This window comes from Pristiophorus japonicus, chromosome 1, assembly GCF_044704955.1.
Source record: "Pristiophorus japonicus isolate sPriJap1 chromosome 1, sPriJap1.hap1, whole genome shotgun sequence".
NCBI lineage: Eukaryota > Metazoa > Chordata > Chondrichthyes > Pristiophoridae > Pristiophorus > Pristiophorus japonicus.
In genome coordinates this window covers 291754732-291779793 of record NC_091977.1, presented here as the reverse complement: position 1 = coordinate 291779793, position 25062 = coordinate 291754732, and the positions used below count along the sequence as shown (strand labels likewise).

The window sequence follows — 25062 nt, the reverse complement described above, 5'->3', positions numbered from 1 at the left end:
CGAAACACATCAACCAGAATTTCAGGCCCAGAGGCTTCCTTCGGACGAATGCCTCCGACCCAACAATTTTTTTATGAATTTACCTGGTAATCCCAAAGGCGATGCCGGTGGGGAGGCTTTATCTTCCCAATCTTCAGAGCGCACTCCCATCCTCGAGATTTGGACGCAGAAGGTGCAGTCACGTGCGACTGCACAACCAATCAGGTACCGTATTCTCATTAATAGCAATGAGAACTCCGTATCTACGAGTTTTCATTGCTATTAATGAGGGAAAAAAACACACTAAATACAACATAAAAAATAAAAAACACACCTCATATAATTAAAATTAATTGAAATTAAAGTTCATTAAATGTTATAGAAATAAAAATGTTTGGATTTTTGTTTCAATTGTTTTAATAGGGTTTAAAATAAACTTACCTTAGTGGATAGGGTGTGTAAACATAAAACTGTGTTTTTAATTTGTGTGTTTTAAAACTCTTACACTGGCAAAAGTAGCCTATGCGCCTAGTTTTACCAGGCGCAAGAATTTTAAGGACATTCACTGGGCAAGAGTTGGGCAAATAGCCTAATCTCGTTCGCTCGAATGTCCTGGCTGTGAGGATGTGTGTGATCTGTCAAGCCAAAACTTGACAGACTGGAAAAGCTGGTGTTTGGCGCATGCGTATTTCCATATGGACTCGGCGAGGCCGGAATTTTAGCCCCAATGAAATAGACTTTCCTTACCTTATCTGACTTATTAAACACATTTTGGCTGCTACCTCCTTTGGGGTACCCCACACACATGCACCATATACATTAGTGACATATTTATTGAATTATCAAATGTTTGTTTGGTTTAAAAAATGAAAAGATAGATTATTCACTTTCAGTGGTAGTCATTATTCAAATTGAAGTATTCTTTATGTACCATAGACAATTCATCAACTGAACTGGATCAATCAGATCCTAGCTTGTTATGATCATTAAAGGGAACCAGACTTTTTGTTCTTTTCAGTTTAAGAATACCTCCAGTTTCTTTTGACTGCTGGACACATAAATGTGATTGTTCAGCAAGAAAACCCCAAATGATTCCTTATATATTTGGCAAAATAATTAGTTCAATAATTACCTCTATGTATTATATATATTGAAATTGTTGGGTGAGTCACGATATTCTGTGCAGTACCCATTACTCCTGTAGGTGTTGCTGTGATAGGCGAGTGCAATGATAAATCGCATGATTTTTCACACCAATATTCAACTTGCAATTCCATCCATGCTTATCCAATATGCCTGCAATCCCACACTCCTCCACCTCCCCCACCTGGGTCCAATTATACCGCCACACTCAAACCCTGTTTGACCTGAAAACTGCACATCAAAAGCTAATCTGTTGACTGCCCTTGTGTAATGGCACAGGAGATTAACTACCGCTAAACAAAATTTGATACTGTCCATTAAAGTAAAGTATATAAATAAGGACCTGTAAAGGTCTGTGTAGGTGGTACATTGAATCACAGAATACTACACTATAGAAAAAGGCCATTTGGCACATTCTGTGCTGGTATTTTTATATACATGAATCACAGAGTCTAATCCCATTCTTCTGTTTGCTCTCTATACCTTTTAATATTCCTTTTCTTTGGGAAACTTTCTACCCCTTTTAAAACAAATTCGATAAGGTGCCACACAAGAGGTTATTGAACAAAATTAGGGCTCATGGGAATGGGGGTAATATACTAAGCATGGATTGAGGATTGGTTAACGGACAGAAAACAGAGACTAGGAATAAACAGGTCAATTTCGGATTAGCAGGCTGTAACTAGTGGGGTGCCGCAAGGATTGATGCTTGGGCCCCAGCTATTCACAATCTATAGCAATGATTTAGATGAGGGGACCAAATGTAACATATCCATGTTTGCTAATGATACAAAGCTAGGTGGGAATGGAAGTTGTGAGGAGGATGCAGAGAGACTTCAAGGGGTTATAGACAGGCTAAGTGAGTGGGCAAGAACATGGCAAATGGAATATAATGTGGAGAAATATAAAATTATTCACTTTGATAGGAAAAATAGAAAAGCAGAGTCTATTTTAAATGGTGAGAGATTGGGAAATGTTGGTGTTCAGAGGAACCTGGGTGTCCTTGTACATGAATCACTAAAAGTTAACATGCAGGTACAGCAAGCAATTAAGAAAGCAAATAGTACGTTGGCCTTTATTACAAGAGGATTTAAGTATAAGAGTAAAGACGTCTTACTGCAATTATATAGGGCCCTGGTGAGACCGCACCTGGAATATTGTGTACAGTTTTGGTCTCCTTACTCAAGGACAGATATATTTGCCATTGAGGAAGTGCAACAAAAGTTCACCAGACTGATTCCTGGGATGAGGGGCATTGTCCTAGGAGGAGAGATTGAGTAGATTACGTCTATATTCTCTAGAGTTTAAAAGAATGAGAGGTGATCTCATTGAAACATAAAATTCTTACAGGGCTGGACAGGGTAAGATGCAGGGAGGATGTTTCCTCTGGCTGGGGAGTCTAGAACTAGGAGTCAGTCTCAGAATAAGGGATCAACCATTTAGGACTGAGATAAGGAGAAACTTCTTCACTCAGAGTGGTGAATCTCTGGAATTCTCTACCCCAGAGTGCTGTCTTTGAATATATGCAAGATGGAGATTGCTAGATTTTTGGATTGGAACCAAAGGATATGGGGATAGTGCAGGAAAGTGGAGTTGAGGTAGAAGATCAGCCATGATCTCATTAAATGGTGGAGCAGGCTCGAGGGGCCGAATGGCCTACTCCTGCTCCTAATTCTTATGTTCTTATTAAATTGCTTGTGCCAGGGAATTCTAAATTCTTACCAACCTTGATGTAACGATTTTTTTCTCTCGACTCCCCCTTAACTTCTTTTGTGATTATCTTAAATATTACCATTTCAGACCTATGGAAACAAGCTATTAACCTCATCATAAACCTTGAAGACTTTTAAGATTTCCCCTCGACCTTCTCGGCTCTACTGTAAAAAGCCCTAACTTCTCAAATTTCTCTTCATAATTGTAACATCCTACTAAATCTATACTGCACCCTTTCTATATGAGTATTCTTACTATACAGGGGTGCCCAAAACTGTAGGATTGTGGCCCAATTAGCCAACATGCCTCCAAAATTATGTTTACCTACATAACACCCACTTCAAAAAGTAATGTGAGTGAAGAAGTGAGGGTTTGGAGGGAGTAATAAAACATTATAAATTCAAGTCCTAATTATATATCGGTTCACAGCACTAATAAATCACAAAACAAGGTAACTTTGAGATTCAAGCTTTGTTACAAAATATATGCAAAAGCTCCACTGCTAACATATATAGATTTTAATGGCATTACGTAACCTTACTTGGGATTATTTGGAATAACTAGCAGAAAAATATTGTGACACATATAAAAGATTGCTCCTCCATATAGGCTGCACCCCAAAATTCAGCCAGCCGTCCAGAAAAAAGTAACCCACAAAGAGGCTACATTCACATATTAAGCTATTTGTTTGACTTTAATAAAAAGTTCACCCGATATACAAGTTATTGCAGTAGTATTTTTCCTTACCTGCCAGACATAATCCTTGGCTTCCTCCATGGTGGCTGGCATACGAATCATCAGTAAATTCTGTAGTATGGATGCAGCCTGAAAGAAACCACACCATTACTATCTTTCTATACTAGTGGGTGTAAGCAGTAGCATGTAGAACCAGTGATTTAAAAAAAATGCTATACAGTAAGAAAAATTAGTGTGCAGGGCCTCCTTCATTCTTTGAATGAAAGCAAACCCAACTCACCACTGGAGTTGCACCAGGCAACACATTCTTGGATGACATTCTGGGAAATTTGGAGGGCAGAGATACACTTAATATGATGTATTTGATGTCAGCATGATGCCTAATCACATGGTAATCCAGCTCGGCACAAGACAAAAACGTTGTACATGAGTGAGAATAACATTTAATTTTGACCTATACTACAACAGGCCTGGGTGAGTAGTTGAGTCGGAGCGGAATGGGTCAAGGATATCTGCTATCAAAGACTAAAGACGACCCTATGAGATAAGTAATTGCTCTATGTTCTTCATTCTGCATTCTTCAGCCAGACTTGTAGTCCTTAAATCGAGGAGAATGAAGGGGCTTTGTGGGTAGAGACCCGAGCCATCAGGATAGATTAGCAAAAGGCATAATCCCGACAGCCAATTCCAAGCATATTTTGTAAAAACATGTGGGTTATTCTACATTGCAGCTTTAGAGACAGTGTCAATAGACAAGTGGTACAAAGATGTCCAAGAAACAATTATGAAACAGGTGGAGTGACTTCTTAGAGGTATTTGACCAGAATTTGCGATCAAAGGCGAAGTAAAGGCAGTTGCCGCTAGCTCCGAAGTAAGCTTCGCACAAAGATCTCCCGATCTCGGAAGCAAGAAGCTGGGGTTTTCCAACATGTAACTGAAATCAACGCAAGTTAATGAGGATTCCTAGCAAGGAGCTGCTGTGATGTCAGCAAGCTGTCTAAGCAACCAATCAAAACGCAGAGACAGCAAATCAGGAAGTGGGAAAGCTCCTTCGATTCTAACTTTGAAAAAATGAGAGAGAAAGCAAAACAAAGATTGGGGCACTCACATGGTGAAAAGACAAACCTGAAAAATGAACAAATTAAAAAAAAACATGAGATCATCCTTCAACCTTCTAAACTCAAGAGAATACATGTCACATTTATATAATTTGCCCTCATAATTTAATCTTTAAGCCCCGGTATTAATCTGATGAATCTTTTGCTGTATCCCTTCCAAGGTCAATACATGTTTCCTTGAGGTTTGGTGCCCAAAACTGAATGGAGTATTCCAAATGTGGTCTTACCAAGGCTCTGCGCAACTAAAGCATCACTTCCTCAATTTTGAATTCCAAACATATTGCCCTGGAATTTGCAATTATAATTTGAAACTGTCAGCGTTCACTATTATTACTCTGTAAATAGAACAGCAACTTCTGGAGTTAAATGCGGAAATCCTGAAGTTGCTGTCAGTGATACCCTGCTCCTCCACAGGGTGTGCTGTTACAGTCCTTGCAGATGCAATCAATTCAGAATCAATTAATTGGCATCTAACTTAATCCCATGTGTATGTCCCAATCTTTATTTCGCTCTCTGTAAAATGATTAAAAAAAACTGAGGATAATCACTGCTTTTTACTTCCTGGTTTTCTGCCTGAGAGAATTATTCAATGCAATTGTCTGTTTAATGACATCACTGTTAAGGTGACATCTACATCACAGAGATTGCTGGAACTTTGTGGGCAGCTTTCTTTAAGGTCAGCGGCGAGCGCCATCACTTCGGTTGGGAGGAAGCCGAATCATAGCATGGGTACTTTACTCACCTCTTTGCGAACCATACTGCACTCTGATTGGTCCAGAAGGATATTTAGCACTGTGCCCCATAATCCTCCAGAAATGTTTTGACAGCTGGCTGCCAGTGCAATGGAGCCATTTTCAACCAGTGTCAGTGCTGCTCCAATACCCAAACTGCCAAAACGGACCTGAGACAATTGGAACAGAAACTAGTACACATTTTGGACACTGAACAAAATTACAATACATTTTGATCTTATCACCAGCATAACACACACATTTTATATTTCAAATGTAGAACCATACTTCCTGAGTGACATGAATAGAAAAATACATTCAGAACTGTGCCCTTTTCTTTGCAATAAAGTTCATGATATGCTTGAAACAAAGGAATATAAACTATTTTATACAGTTAAAAAGATCAGGCTAATAAATAATGCTAAGCTAAAACAGAAAGCTTCTCAGGAAGCAATGACAGATTAGTGAACAGATTACCAATATATCATCATATTTCAGTAGCAGATGTGGATGGATAGTAACGCGCTTCCTCAAGGAGCAAACAATTATACAGGCATATCTTTGTGAATGCATGAAGTAAAACACTTATAAATTTAATTTAGAGCATGTTTTTTGTTCATTAGAACTAGGAACTGTGACTGGTATAATCTATTTATCAGCCATGGTATTTCATCATGGGTGAAAATTACTCTCGAGAGCTTAGGGTGCAATTTCACCTTTCCAAGCAGCTGGTTTTGTGACTTGAACACTATGCCTCACTTAAAACAATAGTGGGTTCACCTGCCTTAAAGGATGTGGACTAATAAGCAAATCTAGCCAGCGTTGAGAAGAAAGTGCAGAACCAGACAAACTCTGTATGGGGATGTGCAGTGTAAATTTAGCTTGTATCGGGCACCAGTGGGAGCCACCGAAAGGGTTTGCTTAGCCTGTGAAACTATACAGAATGAGCAGAGAGAAAAGGAAAGCAAAACATGAGCACTGACCTAGAAATACACCAAAATGGAATACTATTTAAAAAAATCAGCAACAAAACCTACATACCTCAGGGTCTCGGTCAACCCAGAGAGGAATGAGCCATGCTAGGCCCAGTCGTGATGGCATCTGGTCCGCATTGTTAGGCTCGTATGCCAAAGACCACAAGGATATCCAATCCTATAACAAGAATAAATGAAAATAAATGAAACTACCACGGTATTTGACATTCAGGTCAAACCCTCACGTCGTTTCTATATCCTTAAACATGCTGGCACAACCTATTTGTACATATCACAGTGCAGCTTTGCAAACAAAAATTACTGTTGATAATATCAATAGTTACAAATTTTGGATCTGCACTGGATATTCTCTCAGATTCAATGGCAGCAGTGTCTCCCATAGGTGGACCATGCATCACTTACAATCAGGAGTTTACCTTTAAAGAAAAGACTTGCATTTATATAGCGCATTTCACGGCCTCAGAAATGCCAATGTAACTTTTTGTTGTGTGCACTGGATTCTGTACTATTGCACATGCCTTCACGTGGATTCCTACTACCTTCCAGAAGTCATGCCGGTCAGCGCTTGAGTGAGACAAACCAATAAGCTGATTTATTTTATATGTAATATGTGAACAAACAGAACATTTACTGTGATTTTGAATTCATTTCATAATGCTTCTCATAGGAAATAAAAAAGCATGCCCGTTAACACTATCCTCGTTAAGAAGCCACTCTCGCTTAACTGACTAGCAAATCTCAAACTAGTCGATCCTAAGCTTAGAAAGTGACTTCTTAGACTTGGTGACTAACTTCCATTCCAGATTACTGCAGACGGTCTGTCTTTTCTGAGCTGCCTTGACCTTTGGCCTTATCCAAGCTCTCCCTGGCAGCTATCCCTGCTGGGCTCGCCTGAATGAGGTTGTTCCAACATATTACATATGATATTTACTGGAACATCTTTTGAATCTCCACTGTCTCAAGATGATGCGGTATGCCAGAAGCATTTCTCTAGCCAGTTCATCTAGATTTAATTTGCAATCCCAAAAACTCACATGCTCTGTGGCTTTTCATGTGGTGCTGAATTTTATTTAATACGAGCAACTTGATATAAACAACTCAAAATTTGTCCTAAAATATAAAATAAAAAAATCCTGAAACATCATATGGATGAACACTTAACATGACCTTCCTTTTAACGGAAGTGTTAACCATTGGGTGGATTGACTATTGGATATATACTTATATATTATATAATGTTTTTCACAATCTCTGGAAATCCCAAAGCACTTTGCAATACTTTATGAAGTGTAGTCACTGTTATAATATAGCAAACACGGCAGACAATTTGCTCACAGCAACGTCCCTCAAACAGCAATGAGGTAATGGCAACATTTTTTTTTTTAAAAAGGTGTTAGTTGAGGGATAAATATTAGCTAGGAAATGGGGAGAATTACCTCTGCTTATCCTCAAAATAATGCCATGGGATCTTTTACGTCCACCTAAGAGGATAGACGGGACCTCGGTTTAAAGTCTCATCTGAAAGGCATCATCTCCCTCAGTACTGCACTGGACTGACGGTCAAGATTTTGTGCTCAAGTCCCTGGAGTGGGACTTGAACCCAGAACCATCTTATTCAGAGGCAAGATTACTACCCACTACGCCATGCCTGACACCTATGAGCAATACCTACATATAGTGTTGTATTCGTGGTAAATTTTTCAGAAATATGGCAAATTACCATAATCCCCATTAAATATATCATTGGACTTGCATCATCTAAAATGAATTTGAAGGCGATAATGATAATTTACCACTTTTATAACAACAAATGAGCCAACTGATCAACATTAACAAGTTAAACTTAGTTATTGCTGACAGTGAAGAATTGACGCAATATACCCAACTAATGTCTCAGCAGAAATGGCTTTCCCAGCTAAATGAATTAAGAAACTATATATTTGTGAAAACTTTCCAACATCTTTGTAGCATCAAAAAATATGCAATAAAAGAGTCTACAGAATTTGGTCTTAAAAGGTCGCTAGACTCAAGAAAGTCCACAATCAATAAAGGCACAAAAAGTTCTCAACATCTGAAGAATAGAGTGGCCCTTGAATGAGAAGATCCAAATTCGATCAAACATGCACATGATTGATTTCTTCGCTTCAATGCCAATATCACATTTTGTGTTAATGTTAACTGGTTAATGTCCACAGCCATTTTGCACTTGCATGATATAAATGTGAAGTGGAAACAGAAAAACAAATCAAATCCACTAGTCTTTAAGAACATAGCTTCACAAAAGATAATCTTTCAAGACTCAAATACATTTTTATGCATATCTTTACAGATGATTGACAATGATGCCTCTTCTGGAAATAAAGTCACTGCAATTTCTGAGAAGACCACTCCAAAATGTCTGAGGACAAAACAATTTCCCAAGCGCTCCAGGTTGGATGAATGGAGAATTCGTACTACGTGCATCCAACAATATAGGTTTCTGCAGTGTTTTCCCACATGCTACACACTGCATCATCCTCTGGGTCCCGATTCTTTTTTTCCTGCTTGTTGAGAGTTTACCCAATGCCAATTTAATTATAAAATGCTCTATGCTTTTAAAAGTCAAGGTACATTATTATGACGCTCATTCAATTCACAGAAAATCTTTCAATAACGTGAAGAATATTCACACCCATCACGTATGTCTCATAAGAACATAAGAAATAGGAGCAGGAGTAGGCCATACAGTCCTTGAGCCTGCTCTGCCATTTGATACGATCATGGCTGATCCGATCATGGACTCGTATCCACTTTCTTGCCCGCTCCCCATAACCCAATTCCCTTATCGGTTAAGAAACTGTCTATCTCGGTCTTAAACTTATTTAATGACACAGCTTCCACAGCTCTCTGAGGCAGCAAATTCCACAGATCCACAACCCTCTGAGAAAAGAAATTCCTCCTTATCTCAGTTTTAAATGGGCGGCCCCTTATTCTAAGATTATGCCCCCTAGTTCTGGTCTCCCCAATCAGTGGAAACATTCTCTCTGCATCCACCTTGTCAAGCCCCCTCATAATCATATATGTTTCGGTAAGATCACCTCTCAATCTTCAGAATTCTAATGAGTAGAGGTCAAACCTACTCAACCTTTCCTCATAAGTGAACCCCCTCATCTCTGGAATCAACCTAGTGAATCTTCTCTGAACTACCTCCAAAGCAAGTATATCCTTTTGTAAATATGGAAACCAAAACTGCTCGCAGTATTCCAGGTGTGGACTCACCAATACCCTGTATAACTGTATATAGCAAGACTTCCCTGCTTTTCTACTCCATCCCCTTTGCAATAAAGGCCAAGATTCCATCTCCCTTCCTGATTACTTGCTGTACCTGCATACTATCCTTTTGTGTTTCATGCAAAGTATACCCCCAGGTCCCGCTGTACTGCAGCGCTCTGCAATCTTTCTCCTTTTAAATAACTCGCGCTTTGATTTTTTTGTGCCGAAGTGCATTATTTCACACTTTCCAACATTATACTCCATTTGCCAAATTTTTGCCCACTCACTTAACCTGTCTATGTCCTTTTGCAGATTTTGTGCGTCCTCCTCACACATTGCTTTTCCTCTCAACTTTGATTAGTCAGCAAACTTGGCTACGTTACACTCAGTTCCTTCTTCCAAGTCGTTAATATAGATTGTAAATAGTTGTGATCTCTGCGGCACCCTACTAGTTACTGATTGCCAACCCGAGAATGAACCATTTATCTCGACTCTCTGACTAACGAACAGAAAACAATCGTCTATTCATGCTAATATATCACCCCCAACCCTGTGAACTTTTATCTTGTGCAGCTTGTCAAATGCCTTCTGGAACTCCAAATACACCACATCCACTGGTTCCCCTTTATCCACCCTCTTCGTTACATCCTCAAAGAATTCCAGCAAATTTGACAAATATGACTTCCCCATCATAAATCCATGCTGACTCTGCCTGACCGAATTATGCTTTCCCAAATGTCCTGCTATTGCTTCTTTAATAATGGACATTTTCCCAACCAAAGATGTTAGGCTAACTGGTCTATGATTTCCTGCTTTTGGTCTGCCTCTTTTAAAAATAGGGGTATTACATTTGCAGTTTTCCAATCTGCTGGGAGCTCCCCAGAATGCAGGGAATTTTGGTAAATTACAACCGACGCATTCACTATCCCTGCTGCTACTTTTCTTAAGACCCCAGGATGCAAGCCATCTGGTCCCGGGGATTTATCTGCCTTTAGTCCCATTATCTTACTGAGTACCACCTCCTTAGTGATTGTGAATGAGTTAAGTTCCTCCCCTCCATAGCCCCTTGACTGTCCACTGTTGGGATATTGTTAGCGTCGTCGACCATAAAGAATGATACAAAATATTTGTTCAGAGTTTCTGTCATCTCCATGTTCCCCATTACTAGTTCCCCAGTCTCATCCTCTAAGGGACCAACATTTACTTTAGCCACTCTTTTCCTTTTTATATACCTATAGAAACTTTTGCTATCTGTTTTTATATTTTGTGCTAGTTTACTTTCATAGTCTATCTTCCCTTTCTTAATCATTTTTTTAGTCATTCTTTGCTGGCTTTTAAAAGCTTCCTAGTCTTCTGTCCTCCCACTAGTTTTGGCCACTTTGTATGCCCTTGTTTTTAATTGGATATCATCCTTTATTTCTTTAGTTAGCCACAGATGGCTATCTTTTCTCTTACACCCTTTCCTCCTCACTGGAATATACTTTTCTTGAGTACACCACTGTTCCTCAACCGTCCTACACTTTAATCTATTTTCCCAGTCCACTTTAGCCAATTCTACCCTCATACCTTCATAGTCTCCTTTATTTCTTAGTATGCTGGTTAAAGATCCAACTTTCTCACCCTCCATCTGAATTTGAAATTCAATCATGCTATGGTCACTCTTTCCAAGGGGATCCTTTACTAGGACATTGACTATTAATCCAATATTACACAGGACCAGATCTAAGATAGCCTGCCCCCTGGTTAGTTCCGTTACATATTGCTCAAGGAACCCATCCTTATTGCTCTACGCTACCTTGACCAATTTGATTTGTCCAATTAACATGGAGGTTAAAATCACCCATTGCGGTTCTCTTTTTACAAGTCTCAAAGCACTTTATATAATATGAACTACTTTGAAGTGCAGTGATGTCTGTTACGTAGGCAGAGATTGGGAGTCATTTTATATATATTATATATAGGCAACTCTCGATTATCCGGGTCCCTCGGGGATTGGGCTATTCCGGGTAAACGATTTTTCTGTTAGGGTGAATTAAAACTTTAATGAATCAATGCAATCAACTACAAACAGTAATAAAAGATGGACATTATCAGCATGCATGTACAGGTTCTGTGCCTAGTTTGCTGGTTCGCTGGTGAAGTTAGCAGTCTTCTGATTAAAGTCTGTGCCTGGAACCCGGTGTCGGCACCTGCCCCCGTTCCCAACATCAGCGGCGGCCGCGAGAGACAGCAGCTGCAGGAGGGCGCGCCGCACACACACACACACACCAGAAAAGCAAGGGCAGAGGAGGGTGATTTTTATGGTGAGAGAGTGTGTCCCCCGGTGCAGAGTCCTTTTGGCCGGGCCAGGGCAGAGAGGGCAGAGAGAATGTGCGAGTGTGAGAGAGAGATTGATTGAGAGAGAGAATGAGCAAATACAAATGAGCACAGTGTTTGGAAAGCAATTTTTCCAAATTATTTGGGGCTGTCATTTCACTTGTTCGCAACAGAATTTTAAATCCCTTTAAAACGGTTTTCCGTTGGATCCGTGTATGGATAATCGAGAGTTGCCTGTAGTAAAATACCGCAAACAACAATGAGTTGAATGATTAGTGAATCTGTTTTTTGGGTTGAAGGAAGAATGTTGGTCAGGGTACTGGGAGAACTCATGAGATCTTACAGGTTCACTGGAACCAGCACACAAGGCCTTGTGGATGAGCATATCTGCTGAGGAAGGTGCCTCAAACCATGAAACACTACATCAGTATTACATTGGAGTCTCAGATCTTGGAAGGAGATATGAAGGGTAAAAAAGCAGGTGCGATCTTGTACTGATACCTCAAGGAAAAGGAAATAACTGATTAGTAAAGGAATTAGGATGAGTGACAATTTCGGAAAGACAATAACAGGATAACTGATCAGCCTGTGGTTTGCCATAATCTGTACTATTATATTACCACCAGTCCACAGAATCTATTTTGCATAAAAAGCTACTGCATCTGAAGGATTTGTTAAACAATTTGAATTTTTTTCACTTCGCAAAAAGTATTATGCACTAAATTATGTTTGTAAATCGAGAAGCATGGGGGTCTGTTTTGTATAGCAATCATACGCATATTTCCCAAGTAATTATTCACCATAATTATGCTTTCTGTTGCTTTTATTTAAAAATATTCAAAACCCTTGTCTCTAATCTCTTCACCTACATAATTCTATTCAGTGATTCAATGAAAGTTACTTTACTCCAATTACAGACATCCCCAGCCAGGTTTTAATAAGCAGTTGCTAGTTAGATAATTGAGTGCACTTTATTGTAAAGAGAAAATGGAAATTGTGGTCTGCAGTACAATGCTGTTAGGTTGGTGATCGTGGCTGGGGGGGTGGGGAGAAAGAGAGACAAGCCTTGATCGGCAGAGGGGAGGTCGAAGGCTTCCTTGAGGGGCCAGGGGGAACATTCCTACTCCTCCTGGCCCACAAGGAGTTGTGTAAAAGGCACTTACCTTCTTGAGCCGGCAGCTGCTGCCTTCCTTTTATTGCCGGGTTTCCTGAGCCCTTGGAAACCCACACAGCAACTGTTAAATTTAAATCAGGCTCCCAATTGCACTGTGCCTCTCGACAACAGGACACTCGCATGGCCCGAAACCCATCGCTGTGAAAATGGGAATGGCCGCATACGGACAAGGGATGGGTTCTGATTTATATTGAGGTCACTGGCCCGAAATTTGTGGTTGGAGGTATATCTCCGGAGTATGCCTCTGACCCACCAAAAATATCCGCACTTACCTTCAGGCTCCCGGGCTTTGGGTCCTGAGCCTGCGGAAAGGCCCACAGATCCGAGGGACACATGCGGTTTGGAAGTATCCCTGGGATCACCTGGGCCATGTCCTCCAATCAGAAAGGAGGATTCCTAATATGCTTATGGGGATTCCATTTGCCAACGAAATCCCCAAGCAATTAAATAATTTAGACAACTGGAATAAAAATAAATGTTCCCATTTTCAAATTTAATTAAAAGTCCCTTCAATGAAAACTAATTTTTGAAAAATAATTTTAAATATTTTAATCCAGGCCAACCAACATCTGTATCAACTAATTAATTGTTTGTGCATGATTTTTAATTTTTTTATTTTTAGATTAAGATTTATATTAACCCTTACGCTGGTGAAAGCAGGCCCTACGCCTGCTTTTACCAGGCGCAAGTATTTTGTGGGCATTTGCTGGGCAGTAATTGGGCAAATAGCCCAAATCTGCACCAGAGAAAGTGACTTTTGAGTCGGTACAGTAGATCGGTCAACGCGAACTTTGACAGATTACAGGTTCAGAGTTTTCACGCATGCAGAAACCCGGAACTTGTGGGGCCTTTTAGAAGACTTACAACAGCCTACGCTATCATAGAGCGCGCAAAATCCGGGCCATTATCTCAGCAACACAAACGAGAAAAAAAAAAATCAAACTCATCGCACACGTTTGTGGAATTTATTCCCCTTCGGAAAATGACCTTCACCTGCCCTACTGACCACAGGTTTCAGCCATACATGTCCATAAGGAACTGCATACAATGTTCTTTGAAGAACGTTCTGTCTATTAACCATCCATGTTACTTTCTTGATTATTCCTCCTTGTTCTTGTCAAGCTCTACACGGTATCGGACACTGTTGACCATGCCTTTCTCCTTCCATCACCTTTTCCATCTTCTCCAGCTCCATTGGAGACATCATCTTCAGGTAGGGAGCCAGTTCCATAGATATGACGACGAGACAGACTACCACTCCTCCATTTCACTGGACCCCATAACAACCTCTGTGCTGTTAGGCTGCCTGTTGGCATTGTCACTGATCAATTTCCTTCAACTGAACACTGAACTAAAGTCATCATTTCCTGTCCATGCCATTAACTCTGCTTCTTTGCCATTGATCCCATCCCTTGCCTTACTCACTTGCTAGAGTTAAATCAGGCCATACCAAACCTGTCGACACGTGGTTGAGTTTCAAACCCCACATGCTCTCCATCAAGACTCCTTACTTCCACTATGCTTGCCTCTACCTCAACTCACCATTCCCGCCGACCCACTGCTACTGAAAATTTATGCACTCTAGACTTGACCTCCCTCCATAAACTCAAACACGTTCTAAACTCAGCTGTCGTACTATGATCTGCCATTCTCTGACCCATCACCCACCATCATTGCTGATCTACACTGCCTTCCTATTCCCCAACATATTGAATTTAAAATCCTTGCCCTCATCTTCAAATCACTCTGTGGCCTCATCTCACCCTACCTTTGCAACCTCCTCCAGAATTACATCCCATTCCACACACTTTGGTCTTCTGACTCTGGCCTTCTGTGCATTTCCACCTTCCTCCTTCACCTCACCAACGGTGGCAGATCATCAGCTGCCTTGACTCTACTCTGGAATTCTCTCTCTGAACCCCTTATATTTGTTTGTGGAACACGAATGATGCTGGTGGGGCTGCATTTATTGCATATTTCTAGTTGCCCTGTGAGGGTGATGGTGGGTCACCTTTTGAACTGCTGTTGGCCTGGAAGTGATGATGCTTCCCCCGATGGTGTTAGGTCGGGATTTCTGGAATTTTGACCCAGTAATAATGAGGGACTGGAAATATATGTCTAAATCCGAATGGTGGTGCTACTTTGAGGGGAATTTGGAAGTAACGCTGTTCTCATATTACTTCTCTTTTCCTTCTCGGTAGTAGAAGACCACAAGACAAGGAGATGCTGTTGAAGCAAGCTTGGTGAGTTGTTAGCAGTGCATCTGTAGACAGTACAGACTGCAGCCACATCACACTGATGATGGGAGGATGGATATTAAGTTCAATGGCAGGGCTACAAACTGCTTTTCTCTATGATGTGACAGGCTTCTGGTTGTTTCAACAACACCCATGGAGACAAATGTTGAGTATTCCATAACACTCCTGACTTGAGACTTGTAGAGTGTAGAGACACTTTGAGGGGTCAAGGAATAGGCCATTTGTTGCAGAATAACTGGTTTTGCCCTGCTCTTTGGTATTTATATGCTGATCCAGTTAAGCTTTATCAATGATGAGCCTGAAGAAGTTGAATATGGAGAATTCAGCAATAATGGTGCCATTGAAGGTCAGGGGGAGATGGTTGGGCTTTTTTTTGTTGAAGATGATCGCTTTTTCTTGTTGAAGATGGTCATTACCTGGTATCTATCTCTCACTTGCCACTTGTAACGAAGCATGGATGTTGTCCAAGTCCTGTTGCCAGCCAGCAAAGGCTGCTTTATTATCTCTACTTCTTTCCCTCCCTTTAAAAGGCTTCTTAAAATCAATTTTTTACGACCATGTTTTTTGTCACCTCTCCTAGCTCTCCCACAATGGCTCAGTGCATGTTCCTTTTGAAAAAAAAATCATCTATAAAGCGCCGAGGCATTTTTCTACATTGAAGGTGCGATATAAATGCCAATTACTTCACATTTTCAACAGAATCAATTCAATATATTTATGAAGTAGACTTCTGATGGACTACATAGCTTAGAATATTGACCAATCAACTCTTGGATTTGAGTTTGAACGTAGCTCAGATTGATAGTACAAAAATCTATTCTCAGAAAAATTGAAATAGCCCTTGTAACCTGTGTAGATTATCCATTTGAAGATGGACTGATCACTGGGATGTAAGCCTTCACAAGACATTTTAAGTAGAACTGTGCGATCTTTCCCCTTTTGCACTGTAGAAAAATGTTCCTGAGCAGGCACTTTGTTCTTTTTGACCTTTGGAGACATTGATCTCATAGAAACAGAAATTTACAGCGCAGAAGGCGGCCATTTTGGCCCATCGTGTCCGCACCGGCCGACAAAGAGCCGCATGGCCCTTGGTCAGCAGCCTTAAAGGTTACATATAAACCCATGAACAATGACAGAAAGGCAAAGAGTACCCAGCCCAACCAGTCCGCCTCACACAACTGCGACACCCCTTATACTGAAACATTCTACACTCCATGTGATCTCCTGGAAGAGGCAAAAACCAGATAAAAACAGAGGTCAATTTAGGGAGGAAAAAATCTGGGAAAATTCCTCTCCGACCCATCCAAGCGATCGAAATTAGTCCAGATCACCCTGGACATATTCTATTCCCTGCAGTACTTACCATTATATCTGCGCCGTCCAACAAAGTCATCCAGTCTAATGCCAATTACCAGCTCTAAGTCTGTAACCCTGCAGGTTACTGCACTTTAAGTGCCCATCCAACCATCTCTTAAAAGTGGTGAGGGTTTCTGCATCCACCACTCTTCCAGGCAGTGAGTTTCAGATACCCACAACCCTCTACATAAAGAAGCCCCCCCCTCAAATCCCCTCTTAACCTTCCACTAACCACCTTAAAATTATGCTCCCTCGGAATAGACCCCTCCACCAATGGCAATAGACCCTTACTATCCACTATGTCCAGGCCCCTCAATATTTTGTACACCTCAATGAGGTCTCCTCTCAACCTCTTCTGTTCCAATGAGAACAAAGCCAGACTATCCAATCTGTCTTCATAACTAAGATTCGCCATTCCAGGCAGCATCTGAGTAAATCTCCTCTGCATCCTCTCTAGTGCAATCACGTCCTTCCTATAATACAGCGACCAGAACTGCACGCAGTACTTCAGCTGTGGCCCAACCAAAGTTTTATACAATTTAAGCATAACCTCCCTGCTCTTATATTCTATGCCTCAGCCAATAAAGGCAAGCATTCCGTATGCCTTCTTAACCACCTTATCTGCTACTTTCAGGGATCTATGGACAAGCACTCCAAGGTCCCTTTGTTCATCTACACTAAGTGACCTACCGCTTAATGTGTATACCCTTTCCTTATTAGTCCTCCCAAAGTGCATTACCTCACACTTCTCTGAATTAAATTCCATTTGCCACTGCTCTGCCCACCTGATCAGTAGATTGATATCCTCCTGCAGCCCATGACTTTCCTCTTCATAATCAACCACACAGCCAATGTTAGTGTCATCTGCAAACTTCCTAATCATACTCCCTATATTCAAATCTAAATCATTGATTATATACCATAAAAAGCAAGGGACCCAGTACTGAGCCCTGCGGAACCCCACTGGAAACATCCTTCCAGTCACAAAAACATCAATCATTACCCTTTGCTTCCTACCTCCAAGCCAATTTTGGATCCCATGGGCTTTAACCTTCATTACCAGTCTACCATGAGGCCTTATCAAAAGCCTTGTTAAAGTCCATATATACTACATCATACGCACTACCCTCATCGACCATTTTGGTTACCTCCTCAAAAAATTCAATCAGGTTAGTTAAACACGATATTCCCTTAACAAATCCGTGCTCACTGTCCCTAATTAATCCTTGCCTTTTCAAATGCAGATTTATCCTATCTTTCAGGATTTTTTCCAATAATTTTCCCACCACTGAGATTAGGCTGACAGGCCTTTAATTACTCGGCCTATCTCTTTTTCTCCTCTTAAACAAGGGTACTACATTAGCAGTTCTCCAATCCTCCAGCACCATGCCCATATCCAAAGAGGACTGGAAAATGATGGTCAAGGCCTCTGCTATTTCCTCTTTTACTTCACTCAACATCCTGGGATGCATTTCATACAGGTCTGGGGACTTATCTACTTTCAATGCTGCTAAACCCCTTAATACTTCCTCGCTCACTATATTTATTTCATCCAGAATATCACACTCCTCCTCGATAGCAGTATCTGCATTACTCTTTTCTTTGTGAAAACAGATGCAAAGTATTCGTTAAGAACCCTACCAACATCTTCCGCCTTCATGGTGTCTAATAGACCCTACCCTTTCTTTAATTACCCTCGTACTCTTAATATATTTATAGAACATCTTAGGATTTTCCTTAATTTTACTGGCCAAGAATTTCTCGTGCTCTCTCTTAGCATTCCTAATATCCTTTTTAATTTTACCTCTCAACTTTCTCGATATTAACTTCCCTACGACCGGCGGGCTGGTTGGGGGGGAGGGGGCAACAGATGAGAGGTACACATTTTCATCTCCTTTATTACCATCCTCACTCTTCTGGGCCAGCAGTGCCTCACTCCTGCTTCTCTGCGGGAAAGCAGCTTGGAGGAAATCAGCGATGACTTGGAAGTCCACATCAAATCAATCAACTAGGATTTGGAAGCTGATAAGACATGTTGCCGTTCAAAGTTTGCAAGGCTACTATCTGGGTTTTTTTTCACCCCGATTCAATTTCCCTAGAGGTGGCAAGCCTTGCAATGGAAGATTGCATCTTCGAAAGACCCTGTGATATCACTCCACAAATGGGCTCCTCATCCTCTAACATTGTGAAGTGTGCGCTGGCAGGATTGTCAGTACCTCGCACAATTGTTGTTGAGCCTCCAGCATTCTCCTTATAATTGACGGATCTGGGTTCAGCATCACTGTCCAGCTGAGCAGAGCTTAGAGGGGACGGTGCCCTTCAACATGAATTCTTCTCAGTTGTCCCTGCCACAACTGTTGGCTCGTGCTCACTTGTGCTATGCAATTCACCAGGTGACATCCTATCTGTCTAATAGGACCCATTTTTGATTGTATCTGCTGACAGTGCACCCTCAGCAGGAATGAGTTCCTCTGAAGAGTCTTCATCCTCTCCAGGCAGGGTCTCCTGTTCTTTGCATGATGGCCCCGGAGGGGAGAAGAGATGGATATGATTCAATTATGTAACTTTACAAATGTTAAAATGCACATGATTAAAGTGATTATATTTGATAAAGTGCTGTAGTCAACTTAGTACGACTTTGTCTTGTAGGAGATGTGGGTCTGAGAGATTAATGCTGTTAACCTGCTCCAAAGCACTATCAATCTCGCCATCTCTGATGCTCAAGGAGGCAGATATGCCGCTACTCTCCAAGGCTTCGTTCTCTACCGGGTAAAGCTCCGCAATCTGTGGGGGTCCTCCTCCAATCCTAATCCACTCCCTGGTATTCTGCACTCTCTTCTCCTGCAACGGTGGCACAACCTCGAAGTGGCTCTGAGGCATGTGTGCATTCGATGGATGCAGATCACTCGGTGAGGGTGATAGTCAGGCAGATGCATCACGAGTGCCACTGGCATGCATTTGAAGACCATGTTGACACTGCCATTTGAGGACATATGCTAAACATCAAGAGAGGTGAATGAGATTATCAGATTACATGAGGATTATAGTGACTGGCAGTGGTGGATGGAGGAAGGGGGAGGTGAGGATGTACATTTAAATGGAAAAATGGGTGCTGCTGCAAGTGAAGTGGGTATGAGGACTGCTGTGAATGGAGTATGCTTGACAGAATGAGAGGGGGTCTGATACAGAATCTAGGTACATTTGTTAATTTCCTCATCTTGGTCAGGTCAGTGAAGCGCTTCTTGCAATGGATCCTGGGCCTAATATTCACGCAGAGTGTCTCCTCCATCCATGCCTTCTTAGTCATTGCAATTTCTTTCTCCCATTGCTGGGAAAGGGGATCTCCCTCTGAGCCTTTACTTTACCCAGCAGAACATCCAGTGATGACTCACTGAACCTGGGTGCAGCCTTTGCTCTCTTGACAGACATCTCCCTTCAGTTTTATCCTTCAAATACCTCATCATCAATCTCCAGACATCCTCTTTCATTCCATCCGAGAATTGGGCCTTTATCTTTTATTTATTCATGGGATGTGGGCGCCGCTGGCAAGGCCAGCATTTATTGCCCTTGTCCAATTGCCCTTGATATGGTGTTTGTGAGCCGCCGCCTTGAACCTCTAGTCCGTGTGGTGAAAGTACGCCCAGTGTTGTTAGGGAAGGAATTCCAGGATTTTGACCCAGCGACGATGAAGGAACGGCAATATACTTCAAAGTCAGGATGGTGTGTAACTTTGAGGTGAGGATGTTCCCATGCGCCTGCTGCTGCCCTTGTCCTTCCAGATGGTAGAGGTCACGGGTTTGGGAGATGCTGCCGAAGAAGCCTTGGCAAGTTGCTGCAGTACATCTTGTAGATGAACTGCAGTTTAAGCTAGTCAACACTCTTTTACGGGAAAATAAACTATGCAATACTATTTACAATTTAAGTCAAAACAAAGGCTTGCTTTAAATTACATTTTATTGGTATCCCACACATTAGACTAATAATATAGTGCAAAAGGCATTCGGTAAGGGTTATGCACATTTAACAGTTTATTGCATAGAAAAACAAAGCAGGTAAAATGAGCCATGGAAATAAATTACCCTGGATAAAAGCATGTTGGGCCAAAAATATGGGCGGAGGAGGAAACAGGGGCATCGAAGAGTAACACTGGAAGATCTTCCAAGGTCTCTGACCTTCTTATAGAAGAAATGGCACTTCACATGTCAACATTATTGAACATTCTCAATACAAAGGCCTAGATTTGGTAATAACATATGACATGAATTCAGCATCTTTGGTAAAATGTTTACCAATTCTCCTGGTTCGCATTCATATTAGTAACAATATCATACATGCCAACTGTCAACATTTTTCGATGACAAGTTACTGTTTCTACCTAAATGTCAGCTTGTTCATGTTTCATAAGAAAAATCAGCTTTTTCCACGAGTACTGGAGATTTTCAGTACCAACTGGGGTGGGATTGGAGCCTGTCAGAATTAATCTATCAGACATCAATTTGTCTCACTACACTCAAATGTGATACAGAAATGGGCTAAACACTAAAAATTTTTTTTTAATGATTTAAACATTCACTTACATTTAAAATTAGTTTAGGTTATTTTTTCCCCGTTTAAAAACGTTCACATTTATTTTTCAAAAAATTACATTTTATTTTAAATGTTTAATTAAAGGGTATTTTCATTAATTTTGAATCTTTGATTATTTTATTTCAGTGTTGTGAAATGTTATTTATTAAAGGATTCCTATTAAGCTTATGGAATCCCTCATAAGCATAATAGGAATCCCCCTTTTGTTATTGGTTGGCCTGGCCCACGTGATCCCAGGGATGCTTGCGAACTGCGTACACCCCTGCGATACGTGGGTCTTTACGCAAGCGCATGCCTGCAGACCAAGGACCGCAAGTGTCTGGAGCCATCAGATAAGTGCAGAGTTGTCTTGCCGTTCTGGAGGCGTACGCCAATGGCGTGCCTCTGATCACAGTTTCCATACTATTATTCCCCATCTTTGATACCGAGTTCAAGCTCCCAAATTCCGAGCAGCTCGTCAGTATCTTTAGTTAGTTCCAGATATGTTCCCTCCTTCTAGATCCATGCCCTTCTGTATGTTGCTCTTCCATTACCTTCCCCATTTGCCACTCTCCAGCCTATTTTATCCTTATTTAGTCCCACTCCAAGAACTTGAGCACGTAAATCTAGGCTGACACTCCAGTGCAGCACTGTCGAAGGTGCCGTTTTTCGGATGAGACGTTAAACCGAGGCTCCGTCTGCCCTCTCAGGTGGACATATAAGATCCCATGGCACTACAGGTTGGACCCCTGTGGTCCAGCACCCTCGGGACCTGACCGGTGCCAAAACAGAGAATTTCCCGAACCACGAGAGGTCATACCGAGCCTCGGCATACCGGTACCTGAAGACAGCACCTGGGCTCCTGAACGCCTCCGCCACGCTCCGGTTGCGAAACACGGGTCTCGCTTTCTCTCTCCGTGTAGAAATCTCCCAGCCACATTTATTAATTAACGCGCTGGTTTGGTGCTCTTTTTTTTTTTAAATAAACCCTCCTCTCTCTCAGGCCCAGCTTCAGCATCTCAGTCAGCTGCCTGCCCTTCCTTTTCCTTGCCCGGTCTGGTTACTTCACTGAACACTAAGAGCCAAGAAGCGCAGCAAACCGGGACTAATGCTGAATCACAGATATTTCCTGACCAGAGAGATCCAATCTCTCGAAGAAGAGCACAGGAGTTATCCCCGGTGTCCTGGCTAATATTTATCCCTCCCTTAACAAAAAAACAGATTATCTGGTCATTATCACATTGCTGTTTGTGGGAGTTTGCTGTGCGCAAGTTGGCTGTCACTTTTTCTACATTATAAAAAAAGTACTTCATTGGCTGTAAAGCGCTTTGGGATGGCCGGTGGTCGTGAAAAGTGCTATAGAAATCCAAGTCTTTCTTTCTTATTCAGCCAAGATCATAGTGCTGTTAAAGGTCTCCCACGGTGCCTTCTGAGAATATGCTTATTGTTGCAGCCTTGAGGAACTTCAGAGTCTCACATAGTCTTTCATTCTAACTTCTGCACCTAATTCAGCCACTGTCAGTCGATATTCTAACTGTGCCCATTTGGATAACTGTAATTCATCTTCCTCACATAGGGCACAATTTTGGCCATGACTTGCTCCAATTTTTTTTGAAGTTGGTTTTTCTGGCGCAAGTTAAAAAACGCCATTTCCCCCAATAAACTTGCTCCAGAGTAACTCAGTTAGGTACAATTTTTTTTAGTTGAGTATTTTTTTTCCAAAAGGGGGCATTCCCAGCCACTTATGCCAGCAGTTTTGGCCATTTATGGCACTTTGGCCAGCTAAAGCTTACTCCAAATCGACTTAGGTCAGAGTATGTGGCCAGCTCTGAAAAACATTGTGGGCAGTTAAGAATTCGGCACAGGTTAGTATATTTAAAGCACCAAGACTTACAAAACACTAAACAAAGCACAAAAAGTAATAAGCAATCAATCAATAACAAATAAAAAATAGAAGTCCTACCTTTATGCCAGAAACAAGTTTAAAAAAAAAAAAGTCCCCCCCCGCCCCATCAAAATACTCTTTCTCCACACACCCCCCTTATCAAAACACACTCTCTTCCTCCCCAGCCCCACCAAAACTCTCCTCCTCCTCCTCCTCCCCCCCCCACCCGCCCCATACCACCCCGAATCAAAACTCTCCTCACTAAAAAGCACAACCATCAATAAATAAAAAATAAAATTCAAGTCCTTCCTCGGCCCAGGAATTCAGTGGGCTGGCCGGTGCGAGAGGCCACTCAGCCGGGGATAGGGGCTGCGAGCATCGGGTCCTGCTCACAGCCCGCAGGACACGCTGGGAGAGCGAGGAGCATGCGCGCAGACTTCACTGCGAATGCGCACAGTTGTCGGCAGTGTTCTCTGTGCTGGGCTGTTGCTCCAGCCCCCACTTCACTATCTACGCCACGCTGGGACACCGGAGACTCGGCAGAGCAGGCAGGATGGGGCCACTTTTTTTCGGCGCCATTTCCAGCGCGCAAAGTCGCCGCATTTAGGGCAAGTGCGCCAAAAAAAAGGGGTTGGGGAAAATTGGACCCATAGAATCTCGCATTAGCCTAAATGCACAACTCGCATGCACAGAATCTTCATCTTTATCCTCATTAACCTGCATTGTCCTGTTGTATTCCTTATCCTATTTCTAGGTTTCAAATAACAGAAGCACCAAGATTTTTTTTTTTTTAAAGCATTTCAACTTTTATTTTCTGACTCTTAATATCTCTGTACTCTGCTCAACTAACATGCTTACTCAACTCCTCCAACTCCAGTTTTATCTGTTAACTGTTTTTATTGAGTATTCTTTAGCTTCACTGTGGCTTCTGAATAACTGAATCAAAGCATGACAATTAAAAAATTTTCTAATTAAATTCATATATACCATCATTTTGTAGTTTAAAATAGACTTCCAACTAATTAGAACTATTAATTTTTATACATATACCCCAATATGTAATCTTAATCAATTTACCCAGTTTCCCCCCCCCCCCCCCCCCCAAAAGTTGCTGTTTCACCATATGCAGGCTTCTCGGTCTCTAAAACTTATTACTCTGGCTATTAATATATTTGTACACCCAGTCACTTGAAGTGTCATGTATTTCCTAACTATGCTAATTGTATAGTTATCCAGTTAGATCGTTCTCAAAATGGTATGGTATGTTGCCTCCCTGGTGCAAGGGTCAAGGATGTCTCGGATCTGCTACAGGGCATTCTGGAGGGGGAGGGTGAACAGCCAGCTGTCGTGGTGCATATAGGTACCAACGATATAGGTAAAAAAACGGGATGAGGTCCTACAAGCTGAATTTAGGGAGCCAGGAGTCAAATTAAAAAGTCGGACCTCAAAAGGTAGTAATCTCAGGATTGCTACCAGTGCCACGTGCTTGTCAGAGTAGGAATAGCGGGATAGTTCAGATGAATACGTGGCTTGAGGAGTGGTGCAAGGGAGAGGGATTCAAATTCCGAGGACATTGGAACCAGTACAAACCGGACGGTCTGCACCTGGGCAGGACCGGAACCTATGTCCGAGTCTGTGTGTTTGCTAGTGCTGTTGGGGAGGGTTTAAACTAATATGGCAGGGGGATGGGAATCTACGCAGGGAGGCAGAGAGAAGTAAAATGGAGGCAGAAGCAAAAGGTAGGAAGGAGAAAAACAAGACCGGAGGGCAGAGAAATCAAGGGCAAAAATCAAAAAGGGCAATATTACAACATAATTCTAAAAAGACAAAGAGTGTTCAAAAAACAAGCCCGAAGGCTCGGAGTCTCAACGCGAGGAGCA

The 25062-nt window shown here is 41.6% G+C and overlaps 1 protein-coding gene across 3 annotated transcripts in view; it reads right to left on the bottom strand.

Moving 5' to 3' along the window:
• The window catches only part of rttn (rotatin), a 422229-nt gene that overhangs the window by 215244 nt on the left and 181923 nt on the right, over positions 1-25062 (bottom strand). For all 3 annotated transcript variants that reach the window (XM_070888469.1, XM_070888467.1, XM_070888468.1), the window contains exons 30-32: positions 6422-6532; positions 5392-5550; positions 3583-3660 (exon numbers count right to left, since the gene is read on the bottom strand). In XM_070888469.1, coding sequence (XP_070744570.1) covers positions 3583-3660; positions 5392-5550; positions 6422-6532 — 348 coding nt within the window. The remainder of the gene's footprint in view (positions 1-3582; positions 3661-5391; positions 5551-6421; positions 6533-25062) is intronic.